Source organism: Ictidomys tridecemlineatus, chromosome 7 (genome assembly GCF_052094955.1).
Source record: "Ictidomys tridecemlineatus isolate mIctTri1 chromosome 7, mIctTri1.hap1, whole genome shotgun sequence".
NCBI classification, from domain to species: Eukaryota; Metazoa; Chordata; class Mammalia; order Rodentia; family Sciuridae; genus Ictidomys; species Ictidomys tridecemlineatus.
The window spans coordinates 146,704,785-146,724,143 of NC_135483.1; the positions used below are offsets into that span (position 1 = coordinate 146,704,785).

Consider the following 19,359-nt stretch of genomic DNA (forward strand, 5'->3'; position numbering starts at 1 on the left):
AATTTTAATTTGTCATTTGACAACAGAATGCATTACAATTCATATTACACATATAGAGCACAATTTTTCATATCTCTTGTTGTACACAAAGTAGAGTCACATCCTTCGTGTCTTCCTACATGTACTTAGGGTAATGATGACCATCACATTCCACTGTCTTTCCTACCCCTATGCCCTCTCCCTCTCCCTCCCTCCCTCCCCTTTTCCTCTTTGACCTATCTAGAGATCATTTAATCTTCCCATCCCCTGCCACCACAGCATATTATGGATCAGCATCCTTAAATCAGAGAAATCATTTGGCATTTGGCTTTTGGGGACTGGCTCATTTCACTTAGCATTATACTCTCAGCTCCATCCATTTACCTGCAAATGTCATGATTTTATTCTCTTTTAATGCTGAATAATATTTCATTCTGTATCTATACCACATTTCAAGAGGGCATAATTCTAATGTGCTGTCATTATATACATTTGAGTCATTCTCTAACATATTGCCTGTCTTACCCAGGGAGAGGCACCTTTCCACCTACCCTGGTTAACCTCATCATATGTATATTTTTTTCCCTACACTTTATAGTTCCAAAATACATTTGTACCCTTGATAAGTAGGTTTCAAGTTTAATGGATCACAGGGAAAACAGACCATTAAAAGTTTATTTCCATCTGAATATTATTCTTAAAACCTCTTTTCCTAAAAATCAGTTTAAATGTAAACAGTACAGATCTACTTTCTTTTATGGCATAATACATATTTAAGACTATAATATCCTTTAATGAAAATATTTCAAAGGAAATAGTTGAATAAAATTATGGCTATTATGATATTTTACCTATGCAAAACACATCTGATTAAGTGAAGATCACAATTATGGAGAGCTAAAGTGCATCTTTTCCATATCATTAAATATTTTATAGGATCCATATTCTTATAAAATTCACAGATGGTTATTTTAAGTGAGAACAGTAGACCTGCCATGTTAATATACAGAATTGAAATCAACACCAAAAGCACCTCAAGTTAAAGAACGTATTTAGTTACATACATTCTTTAACTTGAACAATCTGAACAACAGACTCAAACTCTAGCCATTGCAGATGAACAATCTGGACAACTTCCACTGTGATGAAACACCCTAGTTTCCACAACAATAACCTCATCGTTATTTAACAGGGTGAGAGTGAGGAAAAGGGCAGAAGACGCTGGCAAAACAGTTTCTATTTTATTAGAAATATTCTTTTAGGGGGAAAAAAACAGTGAAGATTTGGCAACAGCAGGAAAGTATCTTACTCCATGCAGATGCTGTACTCCTAAGAACCACCTTTGCAAAAGAATCAGGAGGAAGAGAATCTCTCCTCCAGGGCACCACAGCAATGTACTCTGTTTACAAGGGGGAGTAACTGTCCTCTAGCCTGGGGAAATGATACCACTGGCCATCAGGCAGCCCATAAACCACATCTGATTGAATAGATCATTTATTCAACTCTACTCCACCATCACAGAGAGATGCAATTTCACAAAAAGAGCAAACTATTGAAGAAAAAAAAAAAAAAAAAAACATTGTGGGGGGAGAGACCAGTTTGTAGGCCTGAAGTAAAACCAGAATGCTCAAAGAAAACTAGGTAGAGAAGATTTCCGGAAGTTAGAAAAGCTTGTTTACTTTTAATCAAACTGTACTGGAACCCCCAGCATGTATACAAGAAAGAAGGCAGTAATATATAATTTCAGGAGAAATGATTAATTATATTTATCATCTTAAAAAATAAAAATAAATAAAGGATCATACTATGATGAAAAAAAAAAGCACAAAAACAAATTATAAAGCAAATAATCAACATGAAGAAAACACTCTTTGGGGTGGTTGTAAAAGATCAGAAATCCAACACCTAGCTGATTTTCTCTAAATTGTTTCATTACAGCTTCTTAAATTACAAAATAGTGGTAAGACTTCCTATATTCCTTTCTGTTATAGTCAATGAAAAAATCATTACTACAAAAAAACTGGTATAAGAATTTATTAGAGGGTCATTTCTATCTTATTGGTGATGTTTTATTACCTGGCAAAAGGGAATCAAAAGCAAAAGAGAAAGGGGGAAGTAAGGGGAAGGGCAGAGAGAGAAGGGGAGGGGAGGAGGTTGGAAATACAGCTCAGAGGTCAAGTACATTCATTGCATGGCTGAAGCCCAAGGTTTATCCCCAGCACTGTACACCCAAAAAGTAAAAGAACCAAAGAAACACAATCAGAGTTTTGGTTAAGCTCCAGCCTCAAAGAGCAGTTATCAATAAAATTAAAACCAAAATTAGAAAATAAACCCCCCAATCGTATTTAGGTCAATATATTATGTATAATCAATCCCTTTTCATCCAGTGATTCTAAATAGAAAAACAAATGACATAGTTGCTGAAAATTCTAAAGAAACATTTTCCATAACTATAGTGAAAGCTCTGAAAGCCTTCAAAGAAATGACTATTGAACAAGAAATAACGCTGTGAATTAGACCAAAAATTTGTTTAGTTCTTTATTATCTTCTGCAAAACTTTCAAATATTTATTAACAATATCACCTATTTTAATTAAGTGATTAATTCATAGAAACACATATCTAGCTTGAAGGCAAACCTTAAAAACAAAACAATTCCTTACCTGCTGAGAAGACGGAACCATTAACAGCATTTTTATTTCACAGGAAGTATTTTAAAGAGGAAATTTTCCAAAACTAACCAGTATTTCTTTAGACTGGTCTATGGTAACTCACTAAAGCAGTATTTCCCAAATGGTTATGAAAATCTCATGAACACACTCCTTATCATGCCACAGTATTTTTCACAAAACATAATAAAGAAGTAGTAAACAATGAACTTGTTTTAAACTTTTTTTTAAAAAGGATTTACTATATTAATTGTAAAATACTGAATATTAAAGTGAACTTCATAACTATTTAAATGACATTTCATACCAAGATAAAAACAGAACAATTTCTTTTTCCCACTTAACAATGACATTAATTTAAAAAATTGTGTAAACAGGGCACAGTGGTACGTGCCTGTAATCCCAATAGCTCAGGATGCTCAGGCAGCAGGATCTGAATTCAAAGCCAGTCTCAGTAACTTAGTGAGGCCCTAAGCAATTTAGCAAGGTCCCATCTCTAAATAAAATATTTAAAAAAGGGTTAGGGATGTTGCTCAGTGGTTAAGCGCTCCTGGGTTTAATCTCAGGTACAAAAAAAAAAAAAAAAAGTTGTGTAAGACACAGAATGATCAGTCATAGTGATTATAAAATTATCAATTGTCATGTTGGATTTTAAGACTATACATATCCAACTGCTATGTATAACTATAACTCTAAAAAATTTTAAGGACTATATGTAAATTACAATGAAAAAATGTTATTATGTCATCAAGTATGTGGGGAAAGGGGATATTTTCATAATCTAATATTTGAAATCCTAACTTCTATTCTTTAAAAAAAATCTAGATTATGTTTTATAATTGTTATATATCTTTTTAAACCACAGTATATGAGAAAATGTTTGCCACCCTGTACTGCTAGATAACTCTGTAAATATGCAAAAAGTTTTTATTCTTCATTAAAAAAAAATGTGACTGAACTACACTTTATACAATTTTTACCATAATCTTTATAGTGCTAAAGACATCATACTATGCAATATAACAATTTCTATGAAATGAATGCAATTTATACATAGAGGGATTACTGACAAGGCAATTATTAAAAAGTCTTCAAACTAATATATTTTAAATGAAAAAGCTACTCATATTTTTGAAAAGGTATTTTTGTTGAAACAATTTCTACTTTAAATCTTCTGGTTGGAAAATATCCTTGAAAAACATTTAAAAAAAAAAACCTCTTGCTCTCAGCTTAGAATACAAAATTTAAACAGAGACAACTAACATATCAAATTTCAGAAAGCAGATTCTACTATTCTGCAGTGAATGTTATTGATGTCCTCTTATAATAAAAGGTTTAATTCATGTGTAAGAAAAATGCCCTTAATTCTGGAAACAGGCAAAAGATACTAAAGCACTGGATGTTCTTTTATGAAGTGCTGGGCTTATACCTTTGACTGGCTTTCTACAGACTGATTCATAGGTATCAACCTCAGTAGGGGCAGGGGTCAACTTACAGATCTAGTTCAGAAGAAATGCCAATAATTTGGTGCAAGTGATAAACTTCTGTCCAATGGAATAAGAGATATCCTCAAAGTTTACAATTTATAGATTCATAGGATATTCATTTTGTTTCTAACTTGGTAACTTTATCCACCTATTAAAAATCTTAAATCCCTCAAATGCTTGTTGAACTATACCTTATAAATTATTGGGAACCTCATTAATTAATTAAATAATATATTTTACTTATGCTCTTTTTATGTGTGCCTGAAATTCATTTTACTTTTAGGAAAATTATATTTAATCTATGCTTTATCAATTTAGGAATATGGAAAGAATCCTATTCATATTTTCATCTGGCTGAACTCTAAATGTTATTTTCAAATAGCCATTTCCACAAATATTCTAGTATGTTAGGTACCACGAAATTTATAAAGGAAAAATTTACTCATTACATTCTAAGCAGCTATCATTTTACCAAGCAGAAATCTAAATTTCAGATCCCTTTACTCCAAGAAATTTGAAACCTAGTAACTGGCACAAAATAAAACCAGAATAAAACAGAACCAGAATAAAACAGTAGAACTACAGAAAGGAAGAAAAAAAGATCACTAACCCGCACGCACTGTTCAAACTTGTGCAAATTCCTTTCAGAGGAAATAAAAACCACAGAATTTTTTAGTAGTAAAGTCCTACACAAATATTGCCTTTTCCTATAATTTATATATATTAGAGAGGTCAAGAGAAGACAAATAAATAAACCACAATGTTTTATTAGCTAGTACATAGCATGGTTCCAGAAGTTTGAAGGGAAGGAAATTTACCATACGGTCTTTAATCAAAACATTTGAAAAGGTTTTCTTTAGTCTGGAATGTAACTTATAGAATAAGACTCAAAACTTGTTTTCCTTTACTCTCATTTTTCCATCTGCAACTAGAATAGTTATCCTTTCCTAATAAATCATTCATCCTTTCCTAATAAACCATTCCCAAAAAACTAACACTGAAATGTTCACTATGCAGGGACTCAGATGTTTTTTCTTTTACTTGTGTTAAAAATGTGTGTGCAAGGTCCAAAAAGAAAATGTGTCTTTGTAGGTTTCTGTGGACTTAGAAGAAATTCACTTGTGTACATGCTTCATACACATACTATTTTGATGTGTACCTCTGCTTGGAATCGTCTCTTAGAGAATATTTTTCTCACTATTAGGAAAATAAGTCTCTGCAAAAACTAGCAAGAAATCAAATTTGTGAAGCCACGGGTATTCTTGACAGAAGAAAAAGCAAGTATCCATTGGTCCTGGATCCTACCATTTATTAGGCCTAAAAAAAAAATTAAAAGGATCAGATGCAGAAATAAGAAGAGATAAGAGAAAAAAACAATTTAGATCGGTGGCTGGTTATCATGACTAATAAATAGCACTTTTACTGTCATGACAAAAAAAAAGGAAGGTAGAGATCGTTTTGCTTATAAGAATGAGATTATTATCAATTCTACCTCAATTTTATCTTATAAATAGATAGACTATACATGCTGTCATCTAACCAGTAAAATCTGCCAAAGTCATCAGGTACAATGCTGCAGAAGGACAGAAAGAACTCATATATTATAGGAGTTACTATAGGAAATTGAACAGGTAAGTAAATATTTCAGAGATAAGAAGGATAGCAATGAGAGATGACTACCTATGGTCAATGGAAAACACTAGAGAAGGGATGGAAGAGAGGTCACCTGGAAGAAAAAAATACAATGATGGGCAAAAAAGGTTTCAATATAATGATGGCTAGGTGTTTATGACCATTACAACTGGTAATAAATCTTTGTTATCCTTAATTCTAAAGGGTAAAACATACCAACACTCAAAACAAAGTTACACTTTCCAAAATATATAAATCATACATACAAACATAGGCTGAACTACAATAGCCTAAATTATTCAAATCAACACCAAGCAAAATAATTTTTAATAAAACAAACATCTGTATTAAATTTGGGCTTTGTTGTTGCTGGTTTTTTCTCAGTGTACCACAGACTTCAAATTTCTTTAGAATTACTTTGGAGCAACGTTTTTTCCAGCTTTCTATTTTCTAAGTAGGAGCCAGATCCACCCTCTATGTATCATTTAATGGGTAGTGCTGAATTGGCATGTTTGATGGCAAATTAACCAGCTTTTGAAATCACCGTCATCTCTTTAGGACATCATGCTTTTAATTAGTGCTTAGTACTTATTTACTTGGAAAGATATCCTAGCTGAATCTCTTCAATGTCTAAGTGAAAACATTGAGATACAAGAAGCTTTAAGACTTCTGTTTTAAAATGAAATCTATGATATCAGACAAAGGCAGATAGATAGAAACTGTTTTATTTATCCTCCAAGATACAGATATTTAGCCACTCTTAATTCATATACCATAAGATCAAACTAGACACAGCATTTCTGAGCGGATGCTTTAGACAGGATGAGAAAGGATCCCTTACTCTGGGCTCACAGCTTTAGTTTCTTAACTACTCTGCATCTTCTCTAGAGTACTTCCAACATGTGCCTAGCCACAAAGTGCAGACCTCACTGCCTGTGTGGAATACTCACTCTCCATGGAGCTGACTCTTAAAACAAAATTCAGGCCGCTGGGTTCAGCTTTTGCTTTCTCCCCTCACTACATACCTCTGTCTCTTTTCTTTGGGATGTAGTTTCCCACTCAAATATCAGGGGAATATCCTTTTCTACTATAATCCAGCAGCGCAGGCCATCTTCCCTCAAACTACTGGCACACATTCTTTCCTAAGTTATAATAGTCAAGCAGGGAGTTTTGGGTGGGGAGGCAGGGGGATCTGGCTCCTACTTAGAAAATAGAAAGCTGGAAAGAATAGTGCTCCAAAGTAATCCTAGAGAAATCTGAAGTCTGTGGTACACTGAGGAAAAAACAGCAACAACAAAGCCCAAAGCCAACTCAACTCTTTGCTAGAATAACTCAACATTTTCCCTGTACTGCTTGGCAAAAGACAAGATGGGCACATGTGCAGATACAAATACTAATTACCTGAGTCTTCACTGTCTTAGACAAGATGTCTAATATTCAATGAAAAATAAGAAAAAAAAAAGCCCACTGTCAATAACCAAAGTAAATTACATAACCAGAATAAAAATACCCAGATATTAGAAGTATCAAGTAGAGAATTTAAGATAACTGTGATATAAAGTGTAAGATAACATTCAAGAACAGATGAGAAATTTCAACAAAGAGATAGAAACTAGATCAGTCCCTTGGTATCTAGATTGGTTTCTGGAAACCTCCCTACAGATAATGAAATTCACAGATGCTCTAGTCTTTTAAAACAATGGCAGTCCATTTCCATATAACCTATTTATATCTCTGTGTACTTCAAATCAACTCTCCATTACTCATGATAAATGATAAAATGTAAATGCTATGTAAATAGCTGTTAATACTGTATTATTTAGGGAACTAATGACATAGAAAAATCTATGATCAGTACAGAAGCAATTTTTAAAAATATTTTCAATCAGTGTGTGGTTGAATCTATGAATGCAAACTCCTGTATATGGAGGCCTGGCTGTAAAAGAAGAGTCAAACAGAAATGCTACAAACCAAAAACATGGTAACAGAGATGAAGAAACTTGACATCAACAAACTCAACACAATCAAGGCAATAGTGAACTTGAATATGAATCCACAGAAATACCCAAATTCAATACAAAGAGAAAAACATGGGAATAATATAGAAAGACAATATAAAATGCTGAGGAAATTTTCAGTAGTCTACTGAAATTTCAGAAGAAACAAAAAAAGAGCATGGGATAAAGAAAATATTTTGAAAAGAAAGTAACTGATAATTTTCCAAAATGGCAGACATCAAAGCCAGAGATTCAAGAAGTACAGAGAATACCAAATAGAATGAATACCAAATAAAACACATTTAGACATAATAAAATAAACTGCTAAAAATTAAAATCAAATCAAAATCCTGAGGGTAGCCAAAGAGAGAAAAAGAGGATCAAATGAACACAGAGGATCAAAGCTACACACAATGGAAGGCTTCTTGTCTGAAACAATGAACACAAGAAGGCAAAGACAGTGAGAAAGCACTTTTAAGTATATCTAAAGTGCTGGAAGGGGCTGGGGACCCTATGAGACAAAATGCTACTACCCCCACTGAAAATAGCTTTCAAAACGGAAATACACTACCCAGGAGGCTGAGGCAGGGGGTTCTGAGCTTGAAGCAGGAGGATGCGGGGCAATTTAATGAGACCCTATCTCAACAACAACAAAACTGAAATACAAATAAACCTTTTTCTTTGGGCAAACAAAAGCTAAGAAAATTCAGCCCCAACCAACTTGCATTGCAAGATATGTTACAAACACTACAGGCAGAAGGAATGTGACAACAGACAAAGAGGTAAATTTCCAAAAAGAAATAAAGCATACCAGAAATAGGATAAAGATTAATACGAAACATTCTTAAAGATTTCAATGCTGCAAAACGATTAAACACTGTCTATATCAAGAATCACAATGTATTGTGTTTATACCACAGTAAAAGTAAACTGTAGGATGACCCTGGAGGGAAGATACACTGAAGATGTTTCCACTATGTGGTAAGTTAACAATGGTTAATTAAAGAGACAGATTGTAAACCCTAAGATATATTTATTACATTTTAGTATATATAAAGATGGATATTGTGAACCATTAAAAAAATTAAGAGTCGTTATTAAGGAAATAAGATATAACCATAAAAAAACATTCAATTCAAAGGCTATAAAAACAAAAAAAAAATCACATTTAAGAAAATTATATAAAATTTAGCAACACAGACTATCCATATCAAAAACTATATAAATAATCATATGTAAATAATCATACACACCAATGAAAAGAGAGAGACTGTCAAACTGAATATAAAAGCAAAGCCAAACTATATGGCATCTACAAGAAATTAACTTTAAATATAAAGAAACAGGTAAGACAAAATGATCCTGAATCTTTATGTGCTGAACAATAAAGTTTCGAAATATGCAAAGTAAAATGTAACAGACATGAAAGGAGAAATAAATCCACAATTATAATTGGAGACTGCAACATTCCTATTTCAATAATTGAAAGAACAGATGGGTGGAAAATTACCAAGGATACAGAAGACCTGAATGATACCATGGGTCACCTTGACAGCACACTCCACCCAACAGCATCAGAATACATACTCTTGAAAACACACAGAAACTCACCAGGACGGACCATACAGTGGGTGAAAAAACAAACCTGAACAAATTTAAAATGACTGAAATCATAACACAGATTCTCTGGTCATAGCTCACATAAACACTGACTGAAAATGGCTCACAGATCTAAATTTAAATTCTAAACTAAACAAGAGCTAGGAGAAAAACATAAGAGAAAAATCTTTGTGACCTTGAGTTAGGCAAAGATTTCTCAGCGGTAACACCAAAATCAGATATGATTCATAAAACAAAAACTGGGCAAATAGACTATTTACAGAATAAACAGACTAACAATAGACTGGGATGTAATATTTGTACAGCATGTATCTGATAAATTATTTCAACCCAAATTACATCAAGATCTCTCAAAATTCAAAAACAAAAAAACAAAGTGCTTTATTGGGGAGTAGGGGGCAAAACATTTGAAAGACATCATATGATATTGTGATATAAAAAATATTTATTTGCTTTTCATCCTGGTTCAGTTCTTGGCACAGAGCTCCTGGAACCTTTGCAATTTCCCAAGTGATAGGAGAATCTTTTGTTATATTTCGTCTTAATCCTCAGTTCCTGACATTTGTTATCTGATTACATCTTATCTCCGTTACTAGCTTATCTCTTAAATTTTTTTAATGGTTGTACTAGAGTTTACAATATACATCTGTAATTAATCAGTCTTTAGTATGTTACTGTATATTATACAGTGTAGAGAAAGAACCTTAAAACAGTGTATCTCCATTTCTCACACTTCTAAGAGCTTCTAAGACCCTTGGCATCTCTAGAATGATTGTTCTTTTATATGCAAATGAGATGATGGGTGGCTGGAGGGGAGGCCTGCCAGGTACTCAGTTCTCTAGACTAAAAGGCTCAGGGGTTACTCCAGTTGAACTGGGCTGACTGGGCTGCACAAAATAACCACACAAGAGACACAAATACCTTTTTCTTTGGGGTTGCTGTGACGGCTCCTCTGACCTTAAGGGTCCGCAGGAAGAGAGAGCGAGAGCACGTGCGGACCCCTTTTATTGAGGAAAAGCTATTCAAATGAGGCAAGGGGTCAGGTTTCAGGGGGCTGAGTCTATCTTCATGATGTCCACTGTCAGCAGGTTGACTGAAGCCTGGGTAGGCCACACCCAAGGGCACAGTAAGGGAAGGGGACACACACAAGGCACTTCCATGGAAGATTCTATCCTAAACAGGGCAAGGGGTTATATTACAAAGGAACAGGTGAGCATAGCTTCCCCCAGGGGGCTGTAGCAAGACACATCCATGCACGAGACACCGACCCTCAAACCCAAGAAGAGTGGGTAACTGAGCGCCTCAGCACGCAGCCGGGGAGTGTGACCCCTTCACGTGCAAGGTTGGTCTCCCACAGGGGCCTCTTCAAGGCTTCAAGATGAGGGCAAGTGACCAAAAAGATAAATGTGACTAGAGAGTTTGAACTTTCAGTCCCATCCTCCTACCTCCCAGGAAGGGAGAGAGGCTAGAGATTGACTACACACTGGTGGCCAAGAATATCATCAATCATGTCTTCTTAATGAAGCCTCCAGAAAAAGTCCTAAAATTCAGGGTTCAGAGAGCTAGGTTGCTCAGCACATCCATATTCTGAGGGGCTGGGACACTCCAACCCTTTTAGGGACTATGGCTCCTGTGCTCAGGATACTTCTAGGTCTCACTCCATGATATCCTTTCTAACAAAATACAAAATTTAAGTAAAGTGCTTCCTTCTGAGAAGTGTCTGTGAGACCTTATGGCAAATTACTGAGCCTTAAAGGAATTGTGTGAACCCCTAATTTGCAGTCAAATCGAACAAAATGTCGGGTACCCTGGGTGTTCAAAACTTGGAACCGGCAACTGAAATGGGGGCAGTTTAGGAACTGAGGCCTTCACTTTTGGGTCTTGCTAGCTGAGGTTGTATCAAAACTGAAAATAAACAACAGGACACCAGTTGATGCCCAGAGAGAGAGAATTGGCTGGTGTGGAAAATAAATAAATGAACAAATAGCCACACATCTGTTGTCAGAAGTGTTATGAGTAAAGACAGCTTTTCTTTATCACCAAAGAAGGAACATGGATGGCAAATAAGCACTTGAAAAGATCCTAACACCATTAGTCATTAGAAAAATGTAATTAAGGCCACAAAAGAGAAATATCTACACGTGCATTTAAATAGCTATAATTTAAACAAAGGGGGAAAAAAACAATCCTCTGATAATACCCAACACTGACAAGGATACAACTGGAACTTTCACACTTTGCTGGTGGCAGTGAAAAATCATATAGCAACTTACACTGCTATTGGCAATTTCTTATAAACAGATACTTAATATATGACCCCATAATCCTACTTCTGGGTATTTTATCCCTCAAAATAAAAATCTACGTTCACCAAAAAATAACAACAACAACAAAAAAAAAAACCTACAAATGAATGTTCATAATGACTTTATTTGTAATCAAGAAAAACTGAAAATAGCCCCAAGTGTCTCTCAGCTGGGAACCAATCAACAAGCTGACATATCTATGTCATGCAACACTGGTCAGCAATAAGAGAAACACATGAAACAATAGGAGTGAATCTTAAATGCTATGTGAAAGAAGCCATATTTAAAATGCTACCTGCTGTATTATTCCTCTTATATGACCTTCTGGAAAATGCAGGACTGTTGGGACATAAAGCATATCAATGGCTGATGGGGGCTGTAGATGGAGAAGCTGACTACAGAACACAGGGACTTCTGGGAATGCTGAGACATTTCCTGATTTCTTGATTGTGGCAGTAGTTTTGAAACTATTATATTTTCTGTTTGTTCAGAATGCTCAGACTTATACCCTCAAATGAATATACTGCATTGCATATTAACTATAGCTGCATTTTTTTAAGTGAAAGGGAAAAAAATCAACATTTTCAAGACTCTTCTAGCTATCTCATTTAAGAATAAACTAGGCTTTCTTAAATCTTTCTAATATACATTGGCCACCTTTCCTCTCTACCAAAAATATGCTGATATTGATTTCCATGAAAATAAAAATGACTATTATATTACAGCAAAGTCCAACATGAAACTTTACTATCAAATTCTTATAAGCATTCCCAGTGTCTATATTCTACAGAATTTGGGTTAGACATTGTTTTTTCAGAGATAGACTTTGGTATCTATCAACTCTTTACTAAAAAACTGGAAATTCAACAGGCTGTAAAAGAAAAACATGACAAAATTGTCTAAATTTATAATCCATTTTAGGGCTTCTTTCTTATTTTTAGTAAGATGTATTTTCATAAAAGAAAAATGAGAGAGAAAGAGAATAGCATCAATAAGACAAGATGGATACTGTGTTCATCTATCAAAACAAATTAAGAGTTGGGCACAGAGGTGCACACTTGGAATCCCTACTACACAAGAGGCTGAAGCAGGAGGATCACAAGTTCAAGGACAGCCTCAGCAACTAAGAAACTTAGGGGAGACCATGTCTCAAAATAAAACATAAAAAGGGCTAAATTGCCCTGGGTTCAATTGCCAGTATCCAAAAAGAAAAAGAAAAAATCCAACAAACTAAGCAAGATATTAAAAAATAATTAGATATATCATAGAAAGTACACTTTAATTTCAACTCCAAATGCGTAGAATTTTCTCATAGTTATTTACTCTGGGTAATGCAATGAAAATTTTTTAAATAAAAAGGTTCTACTTTTTCAAAGAAGTTAATATAAATAAAAATAAAAAGGCTTTTGCAAAAGTTTTTGACAATGAATCATAATTCATTTAACAACTATACACTAATTGTAGTATTACTTAGGTACTATTTGAGCATTGCTTAGTAACCAACGGGAACAAACTAAAACTAAGAGATATAATACACTTTTTTTTTTAAGTATATTTACCTCAAAGCCAAGTCTATCCTTTTCTTTCCAAAAACAAAAATGTGTCACTTTCTTATCCCAAAATTCATCTGGCTTCACAACACAAACAAGGGATACCTCAGCTGGAACAACATTCTGTAAAATACAGAAAAATAAATGTAAATTACACATGTAAAATGAGTAAATTACTAAACTTTCAAATTACTAGATAATCATGAATATGCTAAGAGACTTTGAAAAAGAATTAAAATAATAAAGTACAAGTAATACTCCAAACTTTAAAACATCAATGGCAATGCAAACAGGAAAGACAAGTTAGCCAGAAAAGATTTCAAACAATATTAAACAGATAGTAAATTTTTGTGTGTGTGTGTCTTCTTCAATCTCTCTACTAGGAATATGCTTAAACTGCAAGACTTAATTTTTAGCTGAGAAATTCTTTAAATTGGTTTTTCTGTTATACGAAAAAAGCATTTCTAATACTACCATCCTGAAGAATTTCTTAAGATATAAATGAATTTTCTCACAAAATAAATTTCTTATCAGCCAATACAGAGAAAAGGTTGAGATTCTACATGATTATTACTTGAAGAGGACGACAAAGAGCTAACTAAGCTTTGATGGAATTCAATTTCATATTCACTAGATAGGGTTATTCTTTATTACCTCAAGAATGGAAATTAACATTTATTGACCTAAATATTACACACTTATTTTATCAGGAAGTCCTGTATAACCTAACTTTAAAATACATCTTAAACCATTCCTACCAACTGTAATGCCAATATCCCCAAACCAGCCGGTTTTCTGAAATATCCTATTAACAGACCTTACTTCTTGACATTCTGTGATTCTCAAAATAGAAATTCAAATCCCTTTCCAGGGCCACTGAGGCCCTCCCAACTTAGTCTCTGCTGATTTCTGGGTTACTCCTCTATAACAGCCGTACCTTCTCCTTGAATATAGGCCTGTCCCCACCTTAGGACTTTTTCTGAGACTTTAGATCATGCTGCTGGTAAATAATCCTTGGCAAGCATAAAGCCAAGGGCTGGTGCTCAGGCTGCACCAATTTCTAGTTTTAAGTTATTTACAATTCTTGGACCTCAACTGACCTTTGAAAATAAAGAACCTGCTCTGCAACATTGTGAAGCTAAAATTAAATGAGATAATTTATACAGAAGCTAAACACAGCACCTGAACCAAATTAAGCATTGAAACTGTTAACTAAAAACTAAAAATATCACTTTGTTCCCACCCCTCAAATACCTTTTTCCCAATTATCCTAAATACATTGAGACTCTTTCTACTTGGTTATCACTTAAACTTTTAAATTATATTTCTTTCACAAAACCTTAAAGCAACTACCAATTATTTCTCCAATTCACTTAGAATTCTTGATTTTTCTTTCAATATCACTGGTGTTCACCTAACTGAATGTTCACTCTCCCAGGTTACTGGCAAATTATATTTCCCCCAAACTGGCCTGGTTATCAACTCCCTTCATTGAATTTGCTTCATTTTTTGAGCTATCACTAAGTCACAATCCCTTCCAGAAATCATTTTCCATTTGCTCTCATTTAAATTAGGTAATATCTGTTATTTAACTCAAAGTTTACCATCTCCAGAGCCCTTTTAAGGAAGGCCAGGTCCCTGAGAACAATTTACCTTCTTCCATCGCGCAGATGTTTTATTTTTCCATTTCATATTACCATATTTTCAATCTACTATAGTAAGATACCTACTACATGCCAGAGTTAGCAGAAATATTCTGTGAGGAACACAGTTAATATAAAACACAAGACTACGGTCAATTCTCAAGCAATTCATAACTTCAAGTGTTACTGAATGTCAATTTTGACCTGTTGAAGTCCCTGAGGACACAGCTGTTAAGTAAATGTCTTCTGGGCTATGAGTGACTACTAAGATCATCATGAATCCTGAAGGCTTTGGAGGAAAAGGGGGGCCAGAATGGAAATACATACCAGAGTCACTGAGAGACCTCTTCAGGCTAAACTTACCCAGGCAGGCTTCCAACTGTGGCACAAGCCGGGAGCACAGGGGCATGATGAGATCAGCAGCCTACCTGCCAGCTCCCTGGGAATCTCATGGTGCTCACCTGCACACCCGAGAGCCACGACTGCCTTGTTTAAATGACTAGAACGTGACATATTATCTTCACGTATTTACAGATGTGTACTATGGGGCTGAGATTTACTTTACTCATAAATTCAAACATATAAAAATTGAATTCCAACAATCCAATAGTGACATACACATTTTCAGAGTTTGGTCACTGCCGAGAAGTCTGAGCATGGTCCAATAAATGGAATAAATTTGTCATTTTCATCATGATTTGTTGCGTATAAAATAAAAAGATTTTTCTGGTAAACAAAAAAATGACTCACCTGAAGCATTAAGACGACTGTTTTCACCACATTCCACTGTGATTTTCTTCCATCCACTATCACAGTAAATCCTCTAGCCTTACATTTTTCACTGAAATGAAACAAAATTATAACATATTAAAATGAGCTCTGGATTTTATTCTTCATAATTCTAAATAAAGAAGGTAAAAATTTTAATAATATAGGGGATTTAATTTACCTTACTTGATTTGGCCTTCATTATCAATAAATAAAATTCTTCACAATTTTCAGAAGCAATTTTTTTTTTAATTCCAGGAAAGTTAATTTACAAGTTAATGTTGAAAGAAAATTACTCTAAAATCCTGGAAAGTTAATGTCTTAAAAAGTGATGAAATCAAAGCAACATTCAAGCAGTCTCACTAGCTCTCAATTTTTTCATTTGTACAATGGGATCCTGGCAAAGTAGGCAACTACTGATTGTCAAGTGCTTATGTAGTTCTTGTCTCTCCTTCCTAATGAAATGCAAGATTTGCAAAGTAATAGTTTAAAACAGGAAGAAAATAAGAATGTCATTAAACCTTGGAACCTGGCTTGTTGGTACTCTTTTGGGGAAATTTAATATGATGAAATAGAATTTGCTATACAAAATAATTCAAAGCTTGAATACACCAAATCTGGTCCATCTCTGCTCTCACTTTCTCATTCAGCTACCTGACAAATAAAATACTTAAGTGTGGATAAATAGGTTGAACATGTGCCTCCTCTCTCTCTCTCTCTTCCTTTTTTTGTACCAGGGATTGAACCCAGGGCATTCTACCACTGAGACACATTCCCAGCCCTTTTTATTTTGAGACAGGGTTTCACTGGGTTGCTTAGAGCCTCACTAATTTGCTAAGGCTGGCCTCAAACATACAATCCTTCTCTGCCTCAACCTCCCAAGTTGCTGGAATCACAGACATGCCACCGCTCCCGGCATGCTACTGCTATATATTATATCCAATTATTCAAATATGTAGTCTACCCTCATATAGCACAACTTCTGTATGGAAAAACTCCATCCAAAAGGCAAAATTACATAACCACTACTACTACTACTTTACTTATCAACTTTATGCAAGCATCAATTGCCCTTACTCCAGTACAGAGAAAGAACCTACAACCTTGCTTAGCAGGGAAGAACTGGAGAGTGAAAGTTGTCCCCACCAAAAGTTCTCTCAATCCCCTATACTGTAGAAAAGGTAAACAGCAGACCTTTTCCTAGAATTTAAATCCAACAGTCTGAGAGAGTTCACTGGTCCTCCCCGTTCCTTCTAAGCATTTACGTGAGTCCCAAGAGGGTCCTTGGAGAAACAAGTCCAGCTGTACTGAGAAACAGTAAGACCTCAAAAATGCTGCTAAAAACTGGGAGGGAGAATAGGCTCTTCTGTAGGTAGAGAGAAAAGCCAAGCTTCCAAAGTAGAGAGGACTGCTCGAGGAGGCAAAATGAAGCCTTCACATAAAAATTTGCACATAAATGCTCAGAGTAGCATAATTTATGATAGTCAAAACAATCCAAATGTCTACTAACTGATAAATAATCCAAATGTCTACTAACTGATAAACAGGAGGAATACAATAAAATTGTATTCATTCATAAGAAAGAAGGACTGATATGACTATCTATCTACAGCATAGATATACCTTGAAAACATGCCAAGTAAAAGAAGCCAGATGAAAAAGGCCACATGTTGTGAGATTCCACTTAAATGAAATGTGTACAACAGGCAAATCCACAGAGATAGAAGGTAGATTAGTGACTGACAGAAGCCAAAGTGGAGAGTGATTGCAAATGTGTAAAAAATTCTCCGGACAGAGGAAAATAAACTGGAATTAGTGTGATGGTTGCACAATCCTGTGATTATACTAAAATCCACTGAATTGTATATTTTATGAAAAGGGTGATTTTCATATATGAATTAAATCTCAACTTAAAGAAAATTTAAGTACTCAATTTTTGAACTGGCATTACAAAATAAAGGATCTACCAGGTGTTCTTGGAGACAAAAAAAAAGGTGACACAACACTCTGATTAGTGGATTAGCAACAGCATATAATGACTTGAGGAGGGAAGCGAACCCCACACCAAATTACTATGTTCAGGCTCAGGCAAGGAGGAAATTCCTGGCGTTCCCCAACAACTAGGTATCTAGAAAGACCACCATGCCTGGGCTGAGATACAAGCCCCAGAATGCTCATCCTAGACAGGGCGGCTGTCTGCTGAGTTGTCTCTGGAGAGGCAGCAACAACTCAGGGCCTCCCCCAACGCACTACCACAGAGCTGGCCAGCACAGGGCCTTTCCACCAAAAATGTGCCAGTCCCAGAATTTGATAGTTTCTTGTCATCAGCCTCTACATCTCTGAGAAGCAAGTTACACAACCATTTTGTTAAATGTTTTACAAAACATTTTAAGCCTGAAAGCAAACTACAAATTAATCTGTACATTAAGACTAAGTAATGAAGCTTGCAAATACCATCTGTAGTGATCTTGAATAAAACACATGAATTTATCTTTTCACATACTATAAATACCTTTAATCATAATTTTCTCACACTTTACTAAGTTAACAGATAATGAAAATACACAAAATCCAAAGATATTATTTCAAAATTGCAAGATGAAGTCGTCTTTCAAATTTTTGAAAGGAAATTGTTTGTTGCTGACTTCATTCCTTCAAGGGGAGTGATGGTTTAAACGTTTAACAACATATTTAATTTAGAAGCATGTTATGCCTTTAAAAAAGGCATGTTGCAGAACCTTAATAAATTACTACGTTACTACTAGCGTGTTTATAACTTTTACAGTAGTAAAAAAAAAACACCTAGGACCCTGCCTCCTCATTCCTACTCCAGTGGAGCCTCTCAAAGGTGACACGGCCAAGTTTAAAACAGCTCTGTAAAAGAAGTGAGGCTCCTTAATAAGCTCACTCACTTCTGACGAAGAAAGGGATGGTTGAGAGACTCCCTGGGCTCAGTAGCCTACTGCACTCCACTAATTTCTTCAGCTACAAACGAGAGCACCTTCTCCTACATTCACAGAATTCCGCTTCTGCCCACATAACAGCACTAACTTCACTTATGCTTTTATTATAATTACTTGCTTTCAACTCATCTTCATTAGGTAACATGCTTCCAGAGAAAAGAATAATGTCTTAGTGATACTTGAGCAGCTTCTAACATGGTGCTTTAACTTTAGAGAGCCTTTGAATTTTTTCAGATGATGTGTGTTACACAACTTCTGAGTCCGACCACTTCCTTCTCATTCAGAGCTGAAGCTCTGACTGTGGCCCACATGATCCTCCATGACTGACTCCAGCCTCTCCTTCAGACCACAGGCCAGCATTCTGCTTCTCTCTCATACTACTCCAGCCACATTCGCCTCCGAGCTGTTTCCACAACATACTAGACTTCCTCCTGCCTCAGAGCCTTTGCATACCCTGCTCCCTCTGTTTTGTTGTGTTTGGGTACTAGGGATTAAACCCAGGAGCACTTTACCACTGGGCTACACCCCCAGTGGTAAAGTTCTTTTTTTATTTTTTGAGACAGGATCTTGCTAAGTTGCTGAAGTCCTCAACAAATTGCTGAGGCTGCCCTCAAACTTGGGATCCTCCTGCCTCAGTCTCCTGAGTCACTGGAATTACAGGTGTATGCCACCACCCCTAGCCTTCTCCCTCAGTCTTAAATGGTCTTTCATCAGATACATGTAGAGCCCCTCACTTCAATCAGCTC

At 35.3% G+C, this 19,359-nt stretch overlaps 1 protein-coding gene across 2 annotated transcripts in view; it reads right to left on the reverse strand.

The window, feature by feature from the left end:
- The window catches only part of Sestd1 (SEC14 and spectrin domain containing 1), a 131,268-nt gene that overhangs the window by 58,930 nt on the left and 52,979 nt on the right, over positions 1-19,359 (reverse strand). For both annotated transcript variants that reach the window (XM_078017676.1, XM_078017677.1), the window contains exons 4-5: positions 15,633-15,723; positions 13,249-13,362 (exon numbers count right to left, since the gene is read on the reverse strand). In XM_078017676.1, the coding sequence (XP_077873802.1) occupies positions 13,249-13,362; positions 15,633-15,723 (205 nt within the window). The remainder of the gene's footprint in view (positions 1-13,248; positions 13,363-15,632; positions 15,724-19,359) is intronic.